General features: G+C 41.0%; 3 protein-coding genes across 3 annotated transcripts in view; 2 read left to right on the plus strand and 1 right to left on the minus strand.

Moving 5' to 3' along the window:
* Positions 1 to 15,498, plus strand: part of MYH10 (myosin heavy chain 10) — a 153,959-nt gene that overhangs the window by 32,712 nt on the left and 105,749 nt on the right. The window lies entirely within an intron of this gene.
* Positions 942 to 2,975, minus strand: LOC142665738 (E3 ubiquitin/ISG15 ligase TRIM25-like). The gene has a single exon (XM_075845489.1). The coding sequence runs from the start codon at positions 2,973 to 2,975 to the stop codon at positions 1,419 to 1,421; it is 1,557 nt and encodes a 518-aa protein (XP_075701604.1). The 3' UTR covers positions 942 to 1,418.
* On the plus strand, positions 4,187 to 6,547 carry LOC142665379 (E3 ubiquitin/ISG15 ligase TRIM25-like). The gene has a single exon (XM_075845042.1). The coding sequence runs from the start codon at positions 4,221 to 4,223 to the stop codon at positions 5,766 to 5,768; it is 1,548 nt and encodes a 515-aa protein (XP_075701157.1). The 5' UTR covers positions 4,187 to 4,220; the 3' UTR covers positions 5,769 to 6,547.

A 15,498-nucleotide genomic window follows, 5' to 3' on the forward strand; every position in this document is an offset into this window, starting at 1 on the left:
CCTAAGTGTAAAAAATAAAATGTATTTTGTGTCGCCAAATTCAGAGATTAAGTGGTATGAGGGCTTATTTTTTGCAGGATAAGCTGTAGTTTTTAATGATACCATTTTGGGGCACATGCGACAGTTTGATCACTGGGAGATGAGGTGACAAAAAAAATAGAGATTCTGACGTTTACAATTTAATAATTTTTTACAGCGTTCACCGTGTGGCTTAAATAATGATACATTGTAATAGTTCAGACTTTTAGGGACGCGGTGATACCAATTATGTTTATTTATTTATGTTTTTACTATGCTCTAGAGGGAAAATGGGAAAAAGTTGTTTTTTTTAACTTTAAATTTTTTTTTTACATAAAAAAACAACTTTATTTTACTAGATTTTACTTTTTTTTTTATTAGTCCCCCTAGGGGACTTCAACCAGCGATCGTTAGATCGCTTGCACAAAATACTAACGATATGCTAATGTATTGCAGTATATCGTGATTCTGACAGGCCGGAGGCAGGGCTTAATAGGTGCACAAAGATGGCGGACCTGGGGGCCTTCATTAGGCCCACAGGCAGCCATAGCAACCATCGCTCCCCTCCCCCCGTGACTGCATTGCGGGGGGGCACGATGAGCTGTTAGAGGGGGTCGCCCCCCTCTTTCTAACTATTTAAATGCTGAGGTCGCTATTGACCGCAGCATTTAATGAGTTAAACGAGCGGGATCGTATGGAGTGGGTTCACTCCGTGAGCCCGCTCCATACTTGCCCTACCCGACTTTGGCGTATGGATATGTCAAATGTCGGGAAGGGTTTAAATAAAGTTTCTTTTATTTATTTTTTTGTACACCAAACAGTGAAAATCAGGCAATAGAGTAAGGAAAACAATTTCACATACAAGAATACAGATTTATTACATCTATTATCCGTATCAGACGTTAAGATTCTTTTCACCTTCTGACAAACATTTTGATTTTTTTAAACAATGAGAGTTTTTCCATGTAATATCGTTCGTAATGAGCCTTTGCATTGCCCCGCAGTTCATGGGGGGGGGGGGGGGAGAGGGGTTGATTGGTAGTTTGAGTAAAATGGTTGTGGGGGCCACATTAGTGATGAGTATGTGGAATAGGATCGGCCATTATTGACTCGAAGATCCGGCCAATGATTGGGTGTGCATATGCCTGTGTAAATATGGGATAATAGGCAAACTGTACGGGGATTGAATGATTCATTTTAACGATTGTTCGTCCCCCATACAGTTTGCTTCGGCCTATGTAAAAGGGCCATTAAACGAGCGCCGATTGACTTGCTACAGTATATCGGCGATCGGAGCTCTTTCTGCCCATGTAAACCAGCCTTTGTGTTAACCATGATAGGGGATCCTAAACCTCAATTATAAAGATGTGATATAGGGCAACACGGTTTTATCAATTCCTCTAATTGAGAATTCTTAACCAGCAGTTATCACATATAAGAAATCCAGGATGCACTGGCTCAGTGAAGGTTGTCTTTACGGTGTGTAGGTGTCTAATGGGGTCACTCAACTCATAAAAGGACAACTGTCCAGCCTCATAATCCAAGTATATTGCCAATCTCTGACTGGAGGGCTTGTGAGGCAAACTAATGTTTACTTGGTCATGATAAAATATGTACTTATCTTTACACCTACGCAAAGCCCAGGATTGATCATTATTTCCAATAAAAGATGTTACACCTTGTCTCTCGATAGTGGCATAAGCCACCCCTACCCTAAAGCTTCCAGTGTTTCTTGTTTCTACTTCCCAATAATGTTGACCTGAAGAAAAGCTCCTAGAACTTAAAACCTGATGAGACCCAAATCTCCCTGCTGTTTTTAGGCAAAAATTCAGATTTTCTGAGCAAGATGCAAATTTTAAGTCTGCAGAAATCTCTAAAGATTTGGCCGCTGTATCTACATCCAAGAAAATGTCTGAGTCCGCCTGGACATAGGAGCTCGTCTTTATACCAGTCACGATATCCACTAAGCCTTTGTACAAGCTCGCTGCGATCAGACCTTCATCCAAGCCATTTATAGAATGGAGGATATCGATTTCGTCTTCCATCTCCATTTCGGGAAAACAAGAGCTTCCAGTTTGCAAGAAAGTTAACGGATCAGTCAAATTACACAACTCCTTAATATGTTGTATCTCCATGGACAGCTCATCCTGCTTCATTTCCAGCTGCGTCATCAGGTCTGAGACTGAGAGTGACACTTGCTCCTCTTGACTGGACAGCTCACAATAAACTTTCTTCTCTAAGAAATCTAACTGTCTTCTAATATCTCTAAATAGGGTGGTGACTTTATCCTTTATGACCACTGCTTTTTCTGGCACATCTGTCTTTAGGCCATGCAATGTCTGGAGACTTCTCTTGGTCTCCTGTCTCTTTGAGGTCAGGTTTCCCAGAAGTTCCCTCAGGCTTTCCTTCATCTTCTTATAGGCTTCATTCAATGTTTCCACCTGGTGGCCCTTGTGTTCTCCAATTAGGCTACAGGACACACAGACACAAGAGGCGTCCTCCGTGCAGTAATACAAGAGGACTTTGTCATGGGTGGAACATCTCCTGTTCACTGTTGATGTGATAGGTTCTATAAGGATGTGTTCGGTTGACTTGCTGTGTACCTTCAGATGGTCATCACAAAGCGAAGCTTCACATAATAGACAGGATTTAACGGCTGGTACACGGGACTGAATACAGTAAGTGCAAAAGATCTCGGCTGCCACGTGTTCCTTCTGATCGGGGAGGAAATGCTGCGCTATGTTATGTAGACTTACGTTCTTCTGGAGTGTTGGGAACTGCTGAAACTCCGCTCTGCATTCAGGACAGGTAAAACGTGCAGATAGAAGTTGTGTTTCTAACACATTTTTAATACACTCCCGGCAGAAGTTGTGTCCACATCCCAACGTTACAGGATCTGTATAAATGATCAGGCAGATGGAGCAGGTCAAGTCTTCTTTCAGATCAGCAGATGCCATGGCTGAAAGCATGGAAAGTGAGGTGAAGGCAACGTGGGGCGGAACTTCCTTACGATGTGACTCGTTCAGCTGGAACTCCACCTCTATAAGGCGTAAGTTTCGATTCCCCATAAAGGGTGTGGAGTTACTGTCAGCTGATATATTTTTTTTCTTTCGTTACAGAGCTATTAACTCTTCGTGCTCCCTAAGCCTTTGACCTAATCTAGTTGAAGAATGAAGTGTATAAACCGCTGCCTTTATAGTCATACATTTGCTGTTTTTTGTATTTTTATCCACCTCCATCAGCAATTCGCTCTGTTCCGCATTAGTTGCTCTGTCGCAGAGTCCATCAAACTTGACGGGAAGAATCGCACTGCCTAGGTGCAATTTTTTCACTCAAAACTTGAACACCTCAGCAGAACATGATGGACATCGATGTAAGTCGATGCAGTCCATCAGGCGCCGCTAGTATCGGTCGTGCGTCGGATTCGGCATCCAGCTATAATACGACTGTAATCTGCATGATGCCAAAAAACAGGCTAGGCTGTTAGGCTAGTGCTACACCGAGACTTTTTATCGCTCACTACAACAAACAAAAAAACGGTCTGAAATCGCTGTCCATGTGTTGAGTAGATTGTATAAACTCTTCACTGATAATTTTAGATTTTTTTTTTTTCTGCAACAGCTGGAGAGACGCAAGTTGTAGCTCAAGGTAACAAGCTTGCCTGTATTTGTTTTTTGTTTTTTTTAAATCTGGTATCTGATAATACAGCAGTTGCTTGGTCCACTACTTCAGATTAACAGAATTGTACATATAGCAGATAACCATTGGAGCTGGGCATACCTTCTAACCGTCCTGTTTTCTTCAGGGTTGTCCTGTTTAGGCTTATGTACCCAAAAGTGTGCGTTTCCGGGATGTTATGTGGGCCTTTCTGTGTGGATCGGGCAGTCCCTAATATGTCCCGTAAATGGGGATTTAAATGTTGTATGTTATTGAGTTGGGTCTGCTAATTATTATTTTTCATATAGAAAATATTACAACATTTAGTGTTCGTACCCTGACCAATTAAAACTTCTAAAGTGTCACTAAGACATGTGAAAAGTTTTTTTAAAAGTTTAGTTACCCTTTAATCTTGAGGTTAGAATGATGCTGGATACAAGGAGTTAACACGGAAGGGAAACCAAACGTTCTAGAGTCGTGAACATAAAACTAGAACACGCCCTGCGGAAGCTTTCAGTCTACGTCCCTCTCGTCACCATACAACAATGGCTGTTGCTCATCTGAAAGACGAGTTGACTTGTTCTATCTGCCTGAACCTTTACACCGATCCCGTAACGCTGAGATGTGGACACAACTTCTGCCGGGAGTGTATTGAGTCTGTGCTGGATACACAGGAGGGATCGGAAGCTTATACCTGTCCTCAATGCAGAGCTGAGTCTCGGGAGCGTCCTGTGCTGCAGAGGAACACCACGCTGTGTAACATAGCAGAGCGTTTTCTATCTCAGGAGGAGTGTGAGGTATTTTGCACATACTGTGTTCACATATATGTGTTTGCTTCTAAAAGTTGTCTCTTGTGCGAAGCTTCTCTGTGTGACCTTCACCTGACCGTACACAGCAAGTCTCCACAACACGTCTTAATCCAACCCACAAAGTCCTTCAGGAACAGGAAATGTTCTCCCCACAAGAAGGTGCTCATGTATTACTGCTCGGAGGATGCTGAATGTCTATGTGTTTCTTGCTGCCTGGGTGAGAAGCACAGGGGACACCAAGTTCAATTATTAAATGAAGCATACGAACAAAAAAAGGAAAAAGCAAGGACTATTAAAGATAATATCATCGAAGAAAGGGAAGAGATTGAAAAGGGAGTCCAGAGTCTTCAGGAACATCTAAGGCACATCCCAGAAAAAGCAACTGGTATTGTGGAGAGAGTCGGTGTCCGGTTAAGTGACATCAGGATGCAGCTGGATAACTTGGAGAGCAAGGCTCTGAAGGAGATCTCGAAGCAACAAGAGCAGGTGTCGCTATCAGTCTCTGATCTGATCCAGCAGCTGGAATTAAAGAAGGACAACGTGTCCAAAAAAATATCTACCATAGAAGAGCTGTGTCAGACGCCGGATCCTTTACTTTACTTACAAGCACACACAGGTACCATCGCGAATATGGAGGGGGATAGTGACCGCAATATAAAAGCAATTGAAGCTGATGATCTGGCTGAAGATCTGATCATCCAGACCCTGAACACTGGAGTGGTGAATATAATTTCAGGTGTACAGAAGGGTTACTATGTGCAGGAGGCTTCTGGCATATTACTGGATGTGGACACTGCTTCTAATGATGTACATGTCTCAGATGACCTAAAAACTGCTTCCTCGCCAAACGTAAATCAGGCTCGTCCCGAGACACCTGAGAGATTTGAGCAATCTATAGTTTTAAGCAGGAAGAGTTTTTCTAAAGGAAGACTCTACTGGGATATAGAAGTAAGTAAGGAGGGACTCTGGAGAGTTGGGATGACCTATCCAAGTATAATGAGAAAAGGACAATCTTCCAATATTGGAAATAATAACAAGTCATGGAGTCTGCGCAGATTAAGGGAACAGTATTCGATAAGACATGACCAAAATGAAATCCCACTCGCATGCCGACCTTCCAGCACTAAACTGAGGATATATCTAGATTATACGGGAGGACAGCTGTCTTTTTATGAGCTGGGTAACCCTATGACCCATTTACATACTTACAATGCCACCTTCACAGAGGCACTATACCCAGTGCTGGTTGTATGCGATAATGGATGGATAAGAGTCTTAAATTAGGCTGGTTCTGAAATATCGAAAATATTCCTAAAAAAAATCTGATTACTTCCAATTCCAGCTAACGAGAAACCAGGGCGGATATCCCAATCCAAAAAGGAATGTTAACACTTTATATAAACACTGAAGGTTATCATAGGAAATTGGATGTACTCTTCATGCTACGGGCAACATATGGGCTCAATAAATGTTTAATTTCTGTTAAAGCCGGGTTCATGTAATGGAAGAATGCGTAAAATATCAAATGTCAGAGCTACACAAAAAGTTGTTGTGCAACTTTTGTAAATACGTAGTTTTAATTGTTTCACACTAATCTTGAGTCACAGCCTGTATTATAGCCCAGAGCTGCATACAGAATTCTGCTGTTTTGTGTTTGGAAACAGTCAGCAAGTTTGCCATCAGACGCACCCCCATCTGCTTTGCTGGGCTTCTATAATGCAGCAACAGTTATTGTTCCTGCACAGTGGCGTAACTACCGCTGTAGCAGCCATAGTGTCTGCTACAGGACCCGCGGCATGAGGGGGCCCGTGCTGCCTGCCGACACGGCCCCCCCATGCCCGGTGGCGCCGCTATCGCTACTACAGCGCTAGTGACGGCACATTTACTAGGCTACAGGCCACGTTCGGCCTGCAACAGATCAGGCGCAGGGACTGGATCCCTGCGCAGGCTGGCGTGATGATGTCACAGGAGGTGGAGGCCACTGTCCACAAGGGGCAGGTGGGAGCCACTGCATACAGGGGGCCTGTGTGGCACTTTCTACAAGAGGGGTGATGCTATCTACAGAGGGGGCTGTATGGCAGAATCCACAAGGGGGGGGGGCTGTGTGTGGCACCCAGGGGAGGGGGGGGCAGTCAAAAGTTTGCTATGGGACCCAGTGTTTTCCAGTTATGCCCCTGCTCCTGCATCATATAATATATATTTTTTAGTGCCTGGTGTAAAGACTAAGCTTCCCAGAATGTAAATCACCCGAGCAAGTGCTGTGCAGAAACTAAACAGGCAAGGAATTCTGGGAAACTACAGATCTGAAGCCTGTAGAATTGTAAATGTAGCTCTGGAGCAAAATACAGCATGAAACTCTGGATCAGTAGAAGATAATGTATGTACACAGTGACTAAATATAAAATTATTCTTTATTAAAAGTTCAAAGTTTTAAAATGATGTTCAAAGATGGACGTGTTTTTAAATTAGAATTGCAGCTTCGGAGTAAAATACAGGATATAACTCGGGATCAGTACAGGATAAGTAATGTAATGTCTGTACACAGTGACTCCACCAGCAGAATAGTGAGTGCAGCTCTGGAGTATAATACAGGATGTAACTCAGGATCAGTACAGGATAAGTACTGTAATGTATGTACACAGTGACTACACCAGCAGAATAGTGAGTGCAGCTCTGGAGTATAATACAGGATGTAACTCTGGATCAGTACAGGATAAGTAATGTATGTACACAGTGACTCCACCAGCAGAATAGTGAGTGCAGCTCTGGAGTATAATACAGGATGTTACTCAGGATCAGTACAGGATAAGTAATGTAATGTATGTACACAGTGACTCCACCAGCAGAATAGTGAGTGCAGCTCTGGAGTATAATACAGGCTGTAACTCAGGATCAGTACAGGATATGTAATGTATGTACACAGTGACTCCACCAGCAGAACAGTGAGTACAGTTCTGGAGTGTAATACAGGATAAGTAATGTAATGGATTCACCACGTGACTCACCTTTTATGAAGATTTAATTCTGTATGTAAACTGTAATATGGAAAATAAAACCCTATATAATAAAGTGAGTTGTAATTTGTCAGATCTGTTTTTAAGATACATATATTCCATTTCTGTAATTATCAGACTAATAATTGACCGTTGTGATGTGCAGAGACAGTAACAGCTACTTTATCCAATATCAGTTCCTTTTAAGTCTTTATAGAGCAACGATCTCCTTGTACTTAGAGGAGCTGTCACCTCTCCTGACATGTATATTTTAGTTAATACTTGTATTTCCCATAAACTAATAAACCATTCTGGAACATATTGTCTTAGACATCTAGTTGCGCCATTCCTCTGTTACTCCTAGAAATTTATGAACACATTTGTTCCCATTAGCCTTGTCAAAGTGGCGTGTCCCTACACGGTCTCAATCTGTCAGCAGTGGTTGGACATGGTCAGACTGTGTAGGGACACATTCCCGACTGGTAACACCCAGTTGTCAATTGTTTCATACATTACTAGGAGAAGTAACAGAGGAACGGCACAACACAGAGTACTAAGAAAAGATGTTTCAGAATTATTGTTTTGTGGGGAATACAATTATTTACTAAAACAGACATGTCAGGAGATGAGAGCCGCCCCTTTTTATGGCACCACAACATTTTAATAAACTTCTCTATAACAATGATTTGATTTATAACATCTTTGATCTACAGCCGGTACATCACTGTTCTAGTGACACATTGGGCTTTGTTAGCGGTAAAATTTGGTCGATACATTGAGTGTTTATTTGTGAAAAATGTGCATATTTTTTAATTTAAATGTATCTGCTTGTAAGGAAGACGGTAATACCACACAAAATAGTTACTAGTTCACATTTCCCATATGTCTACGATATATTGGCATCATTTTTTGAACATTCTTTTATTTTTCTAGGACGTTACAAGAACATAAACAGCAATTTCTCATTTTAAAGAAAATGTCAAAAGTCTTTTTTTTCAGGGACCAGTTCAGTTGTGATGTGGCTTTGTGCGGCCTATGTATTATAAACCCCCATAATCACCCCATTTTAAAAACTAGACCCCTCAAGTATTCAAAACCGCATTTATAAAGTTTCTTAACCCTTCAGGCATTTCACAGGAAATAAGGTAACGTGGAGGTGAAATTTGCAAAATTTAATTTTTCTTGCATAAATTCAATTTTCATAAATTTTTTTTCTGTAAAATAACGTTTTACCAGAGAAACACCACTAAATATGTATTGCCCAAAATCTCCAGTTTTTAGAAATACCCCACATGTGGCCCTAGTGTTCTAATGGACTGAAGCACCGGCCTCCGAAGCAAAGGTGCACCTAGTGGATTTTGGGGCCTTTTTTTTTGTTCGAATATATTTTAGGCAGCATGCCCGGTTTGAAGAGGTCTTGTGGTGCCAAAATTGTAGAAATCCTCAAAACTGACCCCGTTTTGTAAACTTCACCCCTCAAGGAATTTTATTTATGGGTGTTCTGACTCGGGATGCACGGTGCATTGAAACTTTGATACTGTTTCGATACTCTGCATCCCCAAACGGTTCAATACCGTTATTTCATGTATTTCGATACTTAGCTGCGCAGCCGCACAGCTCAGTATAGTGACACATGAATGTATGAGAGTGGGGCTGCGGCTGTGTGATACAGCCATTGCCGCGCTCCTGAGTACCGATAACAAGTGCGCGCTGTCAGGATGATGCGATGCGGCCAGTGCTGCACGAATAAGCGGCGGCGCTGAAGACAGAACATGGCGGGCGCGCTGCAAAACACCCCCATGTTCTATCTTCAGTGCCTGCGACGCCGCTTATTATAGTGCAGCGCCAGTCGCATCACCTCGGGCTGACCGCGCGTGCACTTCCTGTCAGGAGCGGGGCAATGACTGTATTACACAGCCGCAGCCCCGCTCTATAAGGGTATGTTCACACGTAGTCAACAAAAACGTCTGAAAATCCAGAGCTGTTTTCAAGGGAAAACAGACCCTGCTTTTCAGACGTTTTTCTACCAACTCGCATTTTTCGCGCCGTTTTCACGGCGTTTTTTACGTCCAAAAACGTCCAAAGAAGTGTCCTGCACTTCTTTTGACGAGGCTGTATTTTTACGCGTCGTCGTTTGACAGCTGTCAAACGACGATGCGTAAATAACAGGTCGTCTGCACAGTACGTCGGCAAACCCATTCAAATGAATGGGCAGATGTTTGCCGACGTATTGGAGCCGTATTTTCAGACGTAAAACGAGGCATAATACGCCTCGTATACGTCTGAAATTTGGCCGTGTGAACATACCCTAACAGCGGAGATCAGAGAAACCTCTCATCTCCGCCGCTATTCCCCTGAATGCTGCGATCAAAGCTGACCACCACCGCAGCATTCAGGAAAAAATGAGAAGGGGTAGATGCGTCACAGGAATCCCTGTGACGCGTTTGACGGACATACCATATATGGTCAGATAGCCCAAGGTCCATTGAAGGACCCCAGGGCTGTCCTACCATATTTCCTGTTAGGGCATACTTAGCTATGTCCTAACAACTGCCTGTTTACTATCCGTATATAGATATATGCCAGTACATTAAAGTTTAAAAATAAAGTAAAAATATTAAATTAAAAAAATACACATACACATTTTTTACAATAAACATTGAAATAAGTCTCAATACATAAAATATACATATTCGGTATTGGCGCGGCCGTAATAACCGGCACAACTATTTTTTTGCGTAATTTATGATGTGTACGCTGTAAAAAAAACAAATAACTGCTTTCTATAACTTATTGTGGGGCACAAGGTGTGATGAATTTAACCTCCATGTGCCTCACATTAATAGTAATTAACCCCATCATGTACCACACACATTAACCCATTATGACTGAGAAACATTATGGGGTTAATTTCTATTAGTGTGAGGCACATTCAAAATGAATCACACCTCGCGCCTCACATCAGAAAATGGAAGAACTTTTAATTACTGTTGGTAAAGTATCGTTTTGGTATCGAAATCGCAATACTACACAAAGTATCTGTATCGAAGTCCAAATTCTGGTATCGTGACATCCCTAGTTGTGACGACCGTTTAGACCCCACAGTTTTTTCACAGAACGTATTTGAATTGGGCTGTGAATTAATTTTTGTTTTATTTTTTTTTCCAATAATATGTCGTTTTGGCTCAAAATTCCTTATTTTCACAAGGAATATAATACCCTATTCTGTTGCCCAATTTGTCCTGAGTGCAGCAATACCCCATTTGCCATTTGTGGCGATAAACTGCCTTTTATGGAAAGTGTTGCCCTGGTACGATGCGTGTGGCCTCGCTTCCAGAAGTACTGGGTGCCCCCCCTCCCTGGTCCCTAAAGATTAGGTTCTTGATAACAACCTCTTGAAATTCCAGGAAAGTTCCCCTCCGGCCTGTAGCACGTACACATTGTACAATACCATCTGTATGAGGTGCCCGGCCAGCTTCTTATACCACACCGCATGGTGCTGTAGAGCTTCAGGGCTTGATCTGACAAGTCCACCCCTCCCATGTACCTATTGTAGTCCAGGATGCAGTCTGGTTTGGGGGTCTCTGGACTGGTACCTCGTCCTGGTACATGGGTACTGGTGTGGCATCTCTCTTGTCCTTGTACTTGACACACAATATGTTGCTGCTAGATTGTGCCCTGCTCTCACCCCTTCTGAGTGTTTGCCCTGCAGAGTCTTAGGGAGGCCTCTCAGATTTCTTCTAGCCGTGCCGCAGGACTTCTGGAAGCGAGGCAGTTGAAGAGTGGGACGCTGGTCTAAATATTATCCAGGTAGAGGTGGTAACCCTGGTCCAGCAGTGGGTGCACCAAATCCCACACAATTTTGGCGTTTGTCACCCCCCCCCTTTACTGGGAGTTATCTCGGGGCTGAATACTGGTATCCTTCCCTTCATATATCCTAAATTTGTAAGTATACCCTGATGCACTCTCGCACAGCTTATACACCTTCACACCATACCTTGCCCTCTTATTCGGCAGGTACTGGCGGAATTGAAGCCTCCCTTTTAAAATGTACCAAGGACTCCTCAATGGAAATACACTTCTCGGGGGTGTATGATTGGGAAAACCGGGCACTGAAATGATCTAATAGGGGTCTCTGTTTATATAAACGTTCAAAACTGGGGTCATCTCTGGGTGGGCACTGCTCATTATCAGTATACTGTAAGTAGTGAAGTATTGCCTCATAACGCATCCTGGACATGGCCATGCGGTACATCGGGGTGTGGTATAAGATGTCTGTGCTCCAGTAGGTCCTAATGGATGACTTCTTCAGAAACCCCATGTTCAAGATCAGTCCCCAGAACTTGCCCAACTCTGCTGCGTCTACAGGGGTCCATCTGTGGGATTGGGCATAAAATGATGTGGGGTTCTTAGTAATATACTGTTGGGCATATAAATTTGCCTGGGAGACCATAAGCTCTATAAAGTAATCATTGAAGAAGAACTTGAAAACGTCCATCTCACTGAGCCCTGCCGTATTAAATTTTATCCCAGGGCTGCCCGTGTACTCAGGGATTTGGGGCTCGTAATTGTCTGATGTGGGGGTCCAAATGAGGTCACTTCGCTTGGGGCCTACCAACTCTCTCCCCATGATTCCAGCCCAAAACATGCCTCCGCCACCTCCTTGCTGACGTCGCAGCCTTGTTGGGACATGGTGGCCATTCAGCAACCATCCACTACTCCATCCATCTGGACCATCCAGGGTTGCACGGCACTCATCAGTAAACAATACGGTTTGAAAATTTGTCTTCATGTATTTCTGAGCCCACTGCAACCATTTCTGCTTGTGATCATTGTTTAGGGGTGGCCGAATAATAGCTTTATGCACACTTGCAAACCTCTGGAGGATCCTACACCTTGAGGTTTGCGGGACTCCAGAGGCACCAGCGGCTTCAAATACCTGTTTGCTGCTTTGCAATGGCATTTTAGCAGCTGCTCTCCTAATCCTATTAATTTGTCTGGCAGAAACCTTCCTCATGCCTTTATCTGAACGAACCCATCTGTGCTCTGAATCAGCCAAAAATCTTTTCACAGTACGATGATCACGCTTACGTTTTCTTGAAACATCCAATGTTTTCATACCTTGTCCAAGGTATTGCACTATTTCACGCTTTTCGGTAGTGGAGAGATCCTTTTTCTTTCCCATATTGCTTGAAACCTGTGGCCTGCTTAATAATGTGGAACGTCCTTCTGAAGTAGTTTTCCTTTGATTGGGCACACCTGGCAAACTAATTATCACAGGTGTCTGAGATTGATTACAATGATCCAAAGAGCCCTAAGACACAATACCATCCATGAGTTTCATTGAAAAACTAATAATTAAATGTTTATGACACTTAAATCCAATGTGCCTAATAATTTGGAACACGATGTATATAGGGGCAGTATTACAGTAGTTATATTCTTGTATATAGGGGGCAGTATTACAGTAGTTATATTCTTGTATATAGGGAGCAGTATTATAGTGGTTATATTCTTGTATATAGGGGGCAGTATTATAGTAGTTATATTCTTGTATATAGGAGGCAGTATTATAGTAGTTATATTCTTGTACATAGGGGCAGTATTATAGTAGTTATATTCTTGTATATAGGAGCAGTATTATAACTACTATAATACTGCCCCTATATACAAGAATAGAACTACTATAATACTGCCCCCTATATACAAGAATATAACTACTATAATACTGCTCCTATATGCAAAAATATAACTACTATATTTTTGCATATAGGAGCAGTATTATAGTAGTTATATTCTTGTATATAGGGGCAGTATTATAGTAGTTCTATTGTATATAAGGGCAGTATTATAGTAGTTATATTCTTGTATATATGAGGCAGTATTATAGTAGTTATATTCTTGTATATATGAGGCAGTATTATAGTAGTTATATTCTTGTATATATGAGGCAGTATTATAGTAGTTATATTCTTGTATATAGGAGGCAGTATTATAGTAGTTATATTCTTGTATATAGGGGCAGTATTATAGTAGTTATGTTCTTATATATAGGAGCAGTATTATAGTAGTTATATTCTTGTATATAGGGGCAGTATTATAGTAGTTATATTCTTGTATATAGGAGCAGTATCATAGGAGTTATATTGTGTATATAGGAGCAGTATCAAAGTAGTTATATTCTTGTATATAGGGGGCAGTATTAGGGTATGTTCACACGAGGGCGTCCGTAACAGCTGAAATTACGGGGATGTTTCAGCCTGAAAACATCCCCGTAATTTCAGCCGTACCGGCATGTGCAGGCGCTTGAACGCCGCGTCCATTACGGACGTAATTGGCGCTGCTATTCATTGGAGTCAATGAATAACGGCTCCAATTACGGCCAAAGAAGTGACAGGTCACTTCTTTGACGCGGGCGTCTATTTACGCGCCGTCTTTTGATAGCGGCGCGTAAATTACGCCTCGTGTGAACAGACAAACGTCTGCCCATTGCTTTCAATGGGCAGATGTTTGTCAGCGCTATTTTCGGCGCTATTTTCGGACATAATTCGGGGCAAAAACGCCAGAATTACGTCCGTAATTAGTGCGTGTGAACATACCCTTATAGTAGTTATATTCTTGTATATAGAGGGCAGTATTATAGTAGTTATATTCTTGTATATAGGAGCAGTATCATAGGAGTTATATTGTATATAGGAGCAGTATCAAAGTAGTTATATTCTTGTATATAGGAGCAGTATTATAGTAGTTATATTCTTGTATATAGGGGGAAGTATTATAGTAGTTATATTCTTGTATATAGGGAGCAGTATCAAAGTAGTTATATTCTTGTATATAGGGGCAGTATTATAGTAGTTATATTCTTGTATATAGGGGCAGTATTATGGTAGTTATATTCTTGTATATAGGGGCAGTATTATAGTAGTTATATTCTTGTATATAGGAGCAGTGTTATAGTAGTTATATTCTTGTATATAGGGGGCAGTATTATAGTAGTTATATTCTTGTATATAGGAGCAGTATCATAGGAGTTATATTGTATATAGGAGCAGTATCAAAGTAGTTATATTCTTGTATATAGGGGCAGTATTATAGTAGTTATATTCTTGTATATAAGGGGCAGTATTATAGGCGTTATATTATTGTACATAGGAGGCAGTATTATAGTAGTTATATTCTTGTATATAGGAGCAGTATTATGGTAGTTATATTCTTGTATATAGGGGCAGTATTATAGTAGTTATATTCTTGTATATAGGGGGCAGTATTATAGTAGATATATTCTTGTATATAGGAGGCAGTATTATAGTAGTTATATTCTTGTATATAGGAGACAGTATTATAGTAGTTATATTCTTGTATATAGGGGCAGTATTATAGTAATTATATTCTTGTATATAGGAGCAGTATTATAGTAGTTATATTCTTGTATATAAAGGGCAGTATAATAGTAATTATATTCTTGTATATAGGGGCAGTATTATAGTAGTTATATTCTTGTATATAGGAGCAGTATTATAGTAGTTATATTCTTGTATATAGGGGCAGTATTATAGTAGTTATATTCTTGTATATAGAGGCAGTATTATAGTAGTTATATTCTTGTATATAGGGCAGTATTATAGTAGTTATATTCTTGTATATAGGAGGCAGTATTATAGTAGTTATATTCTTGTATATAGGGGCAGTATTATAGTAGTTATAGTCTTGTATACAGGGGCAGTATTATAGTAGATATATTCTTGTATATAGGGAGCAGTATTATAGTAGTTATATTCTTGTATATAGGGGGCAGTATTATAATAGTTATATTCTTGTATAGTGGGCAGTATTATAGTAGTTATATTCTTGTATATAGGGCAGTATTATAGTAGTTATATTCTTGTATATAGGAGGCAGTATTATAGTAGTTATATTCTTGTATATAGGGGCAGTATTATAGTAGTTATAGTCTTGTATATAGGGGCAGTATTATAGTAGATATATTCTTGTATATAGGGAGCAGTATTATAGTAGTTATA

The sequence above is a fragment of the Rhinoderma darwinii genome, chromosome 13, assembly GCF_050947455.1.
Source record: "Rhinoderma darwinii isolate aRhiDar2 chromosome 13, aRhiDar2.hap1, whole genome shotgun sequence".
NCBI lineage: Eukaryota > Metazoa > Chordata > Amphibia > Anura > Rhinodermatidae > Rhinoderma > Rhinoderma darwinii.

Coding starts and splice junctions, on each gene's coding strand:
- LOC142665738 (XM_075845489.1), bottom strand. CDS start 2,975: ATGGCATCTGCTGATCTGAAAGAAGACTTGACCTGCTCCATCTGCCTG.
- LOC142665379 (XM_075845042.1), top strand. CDS start 4,221: ATGGCTGTTGCTCATCTGAAAGACGAGTTGACTTGTTCTATCTGCCTG.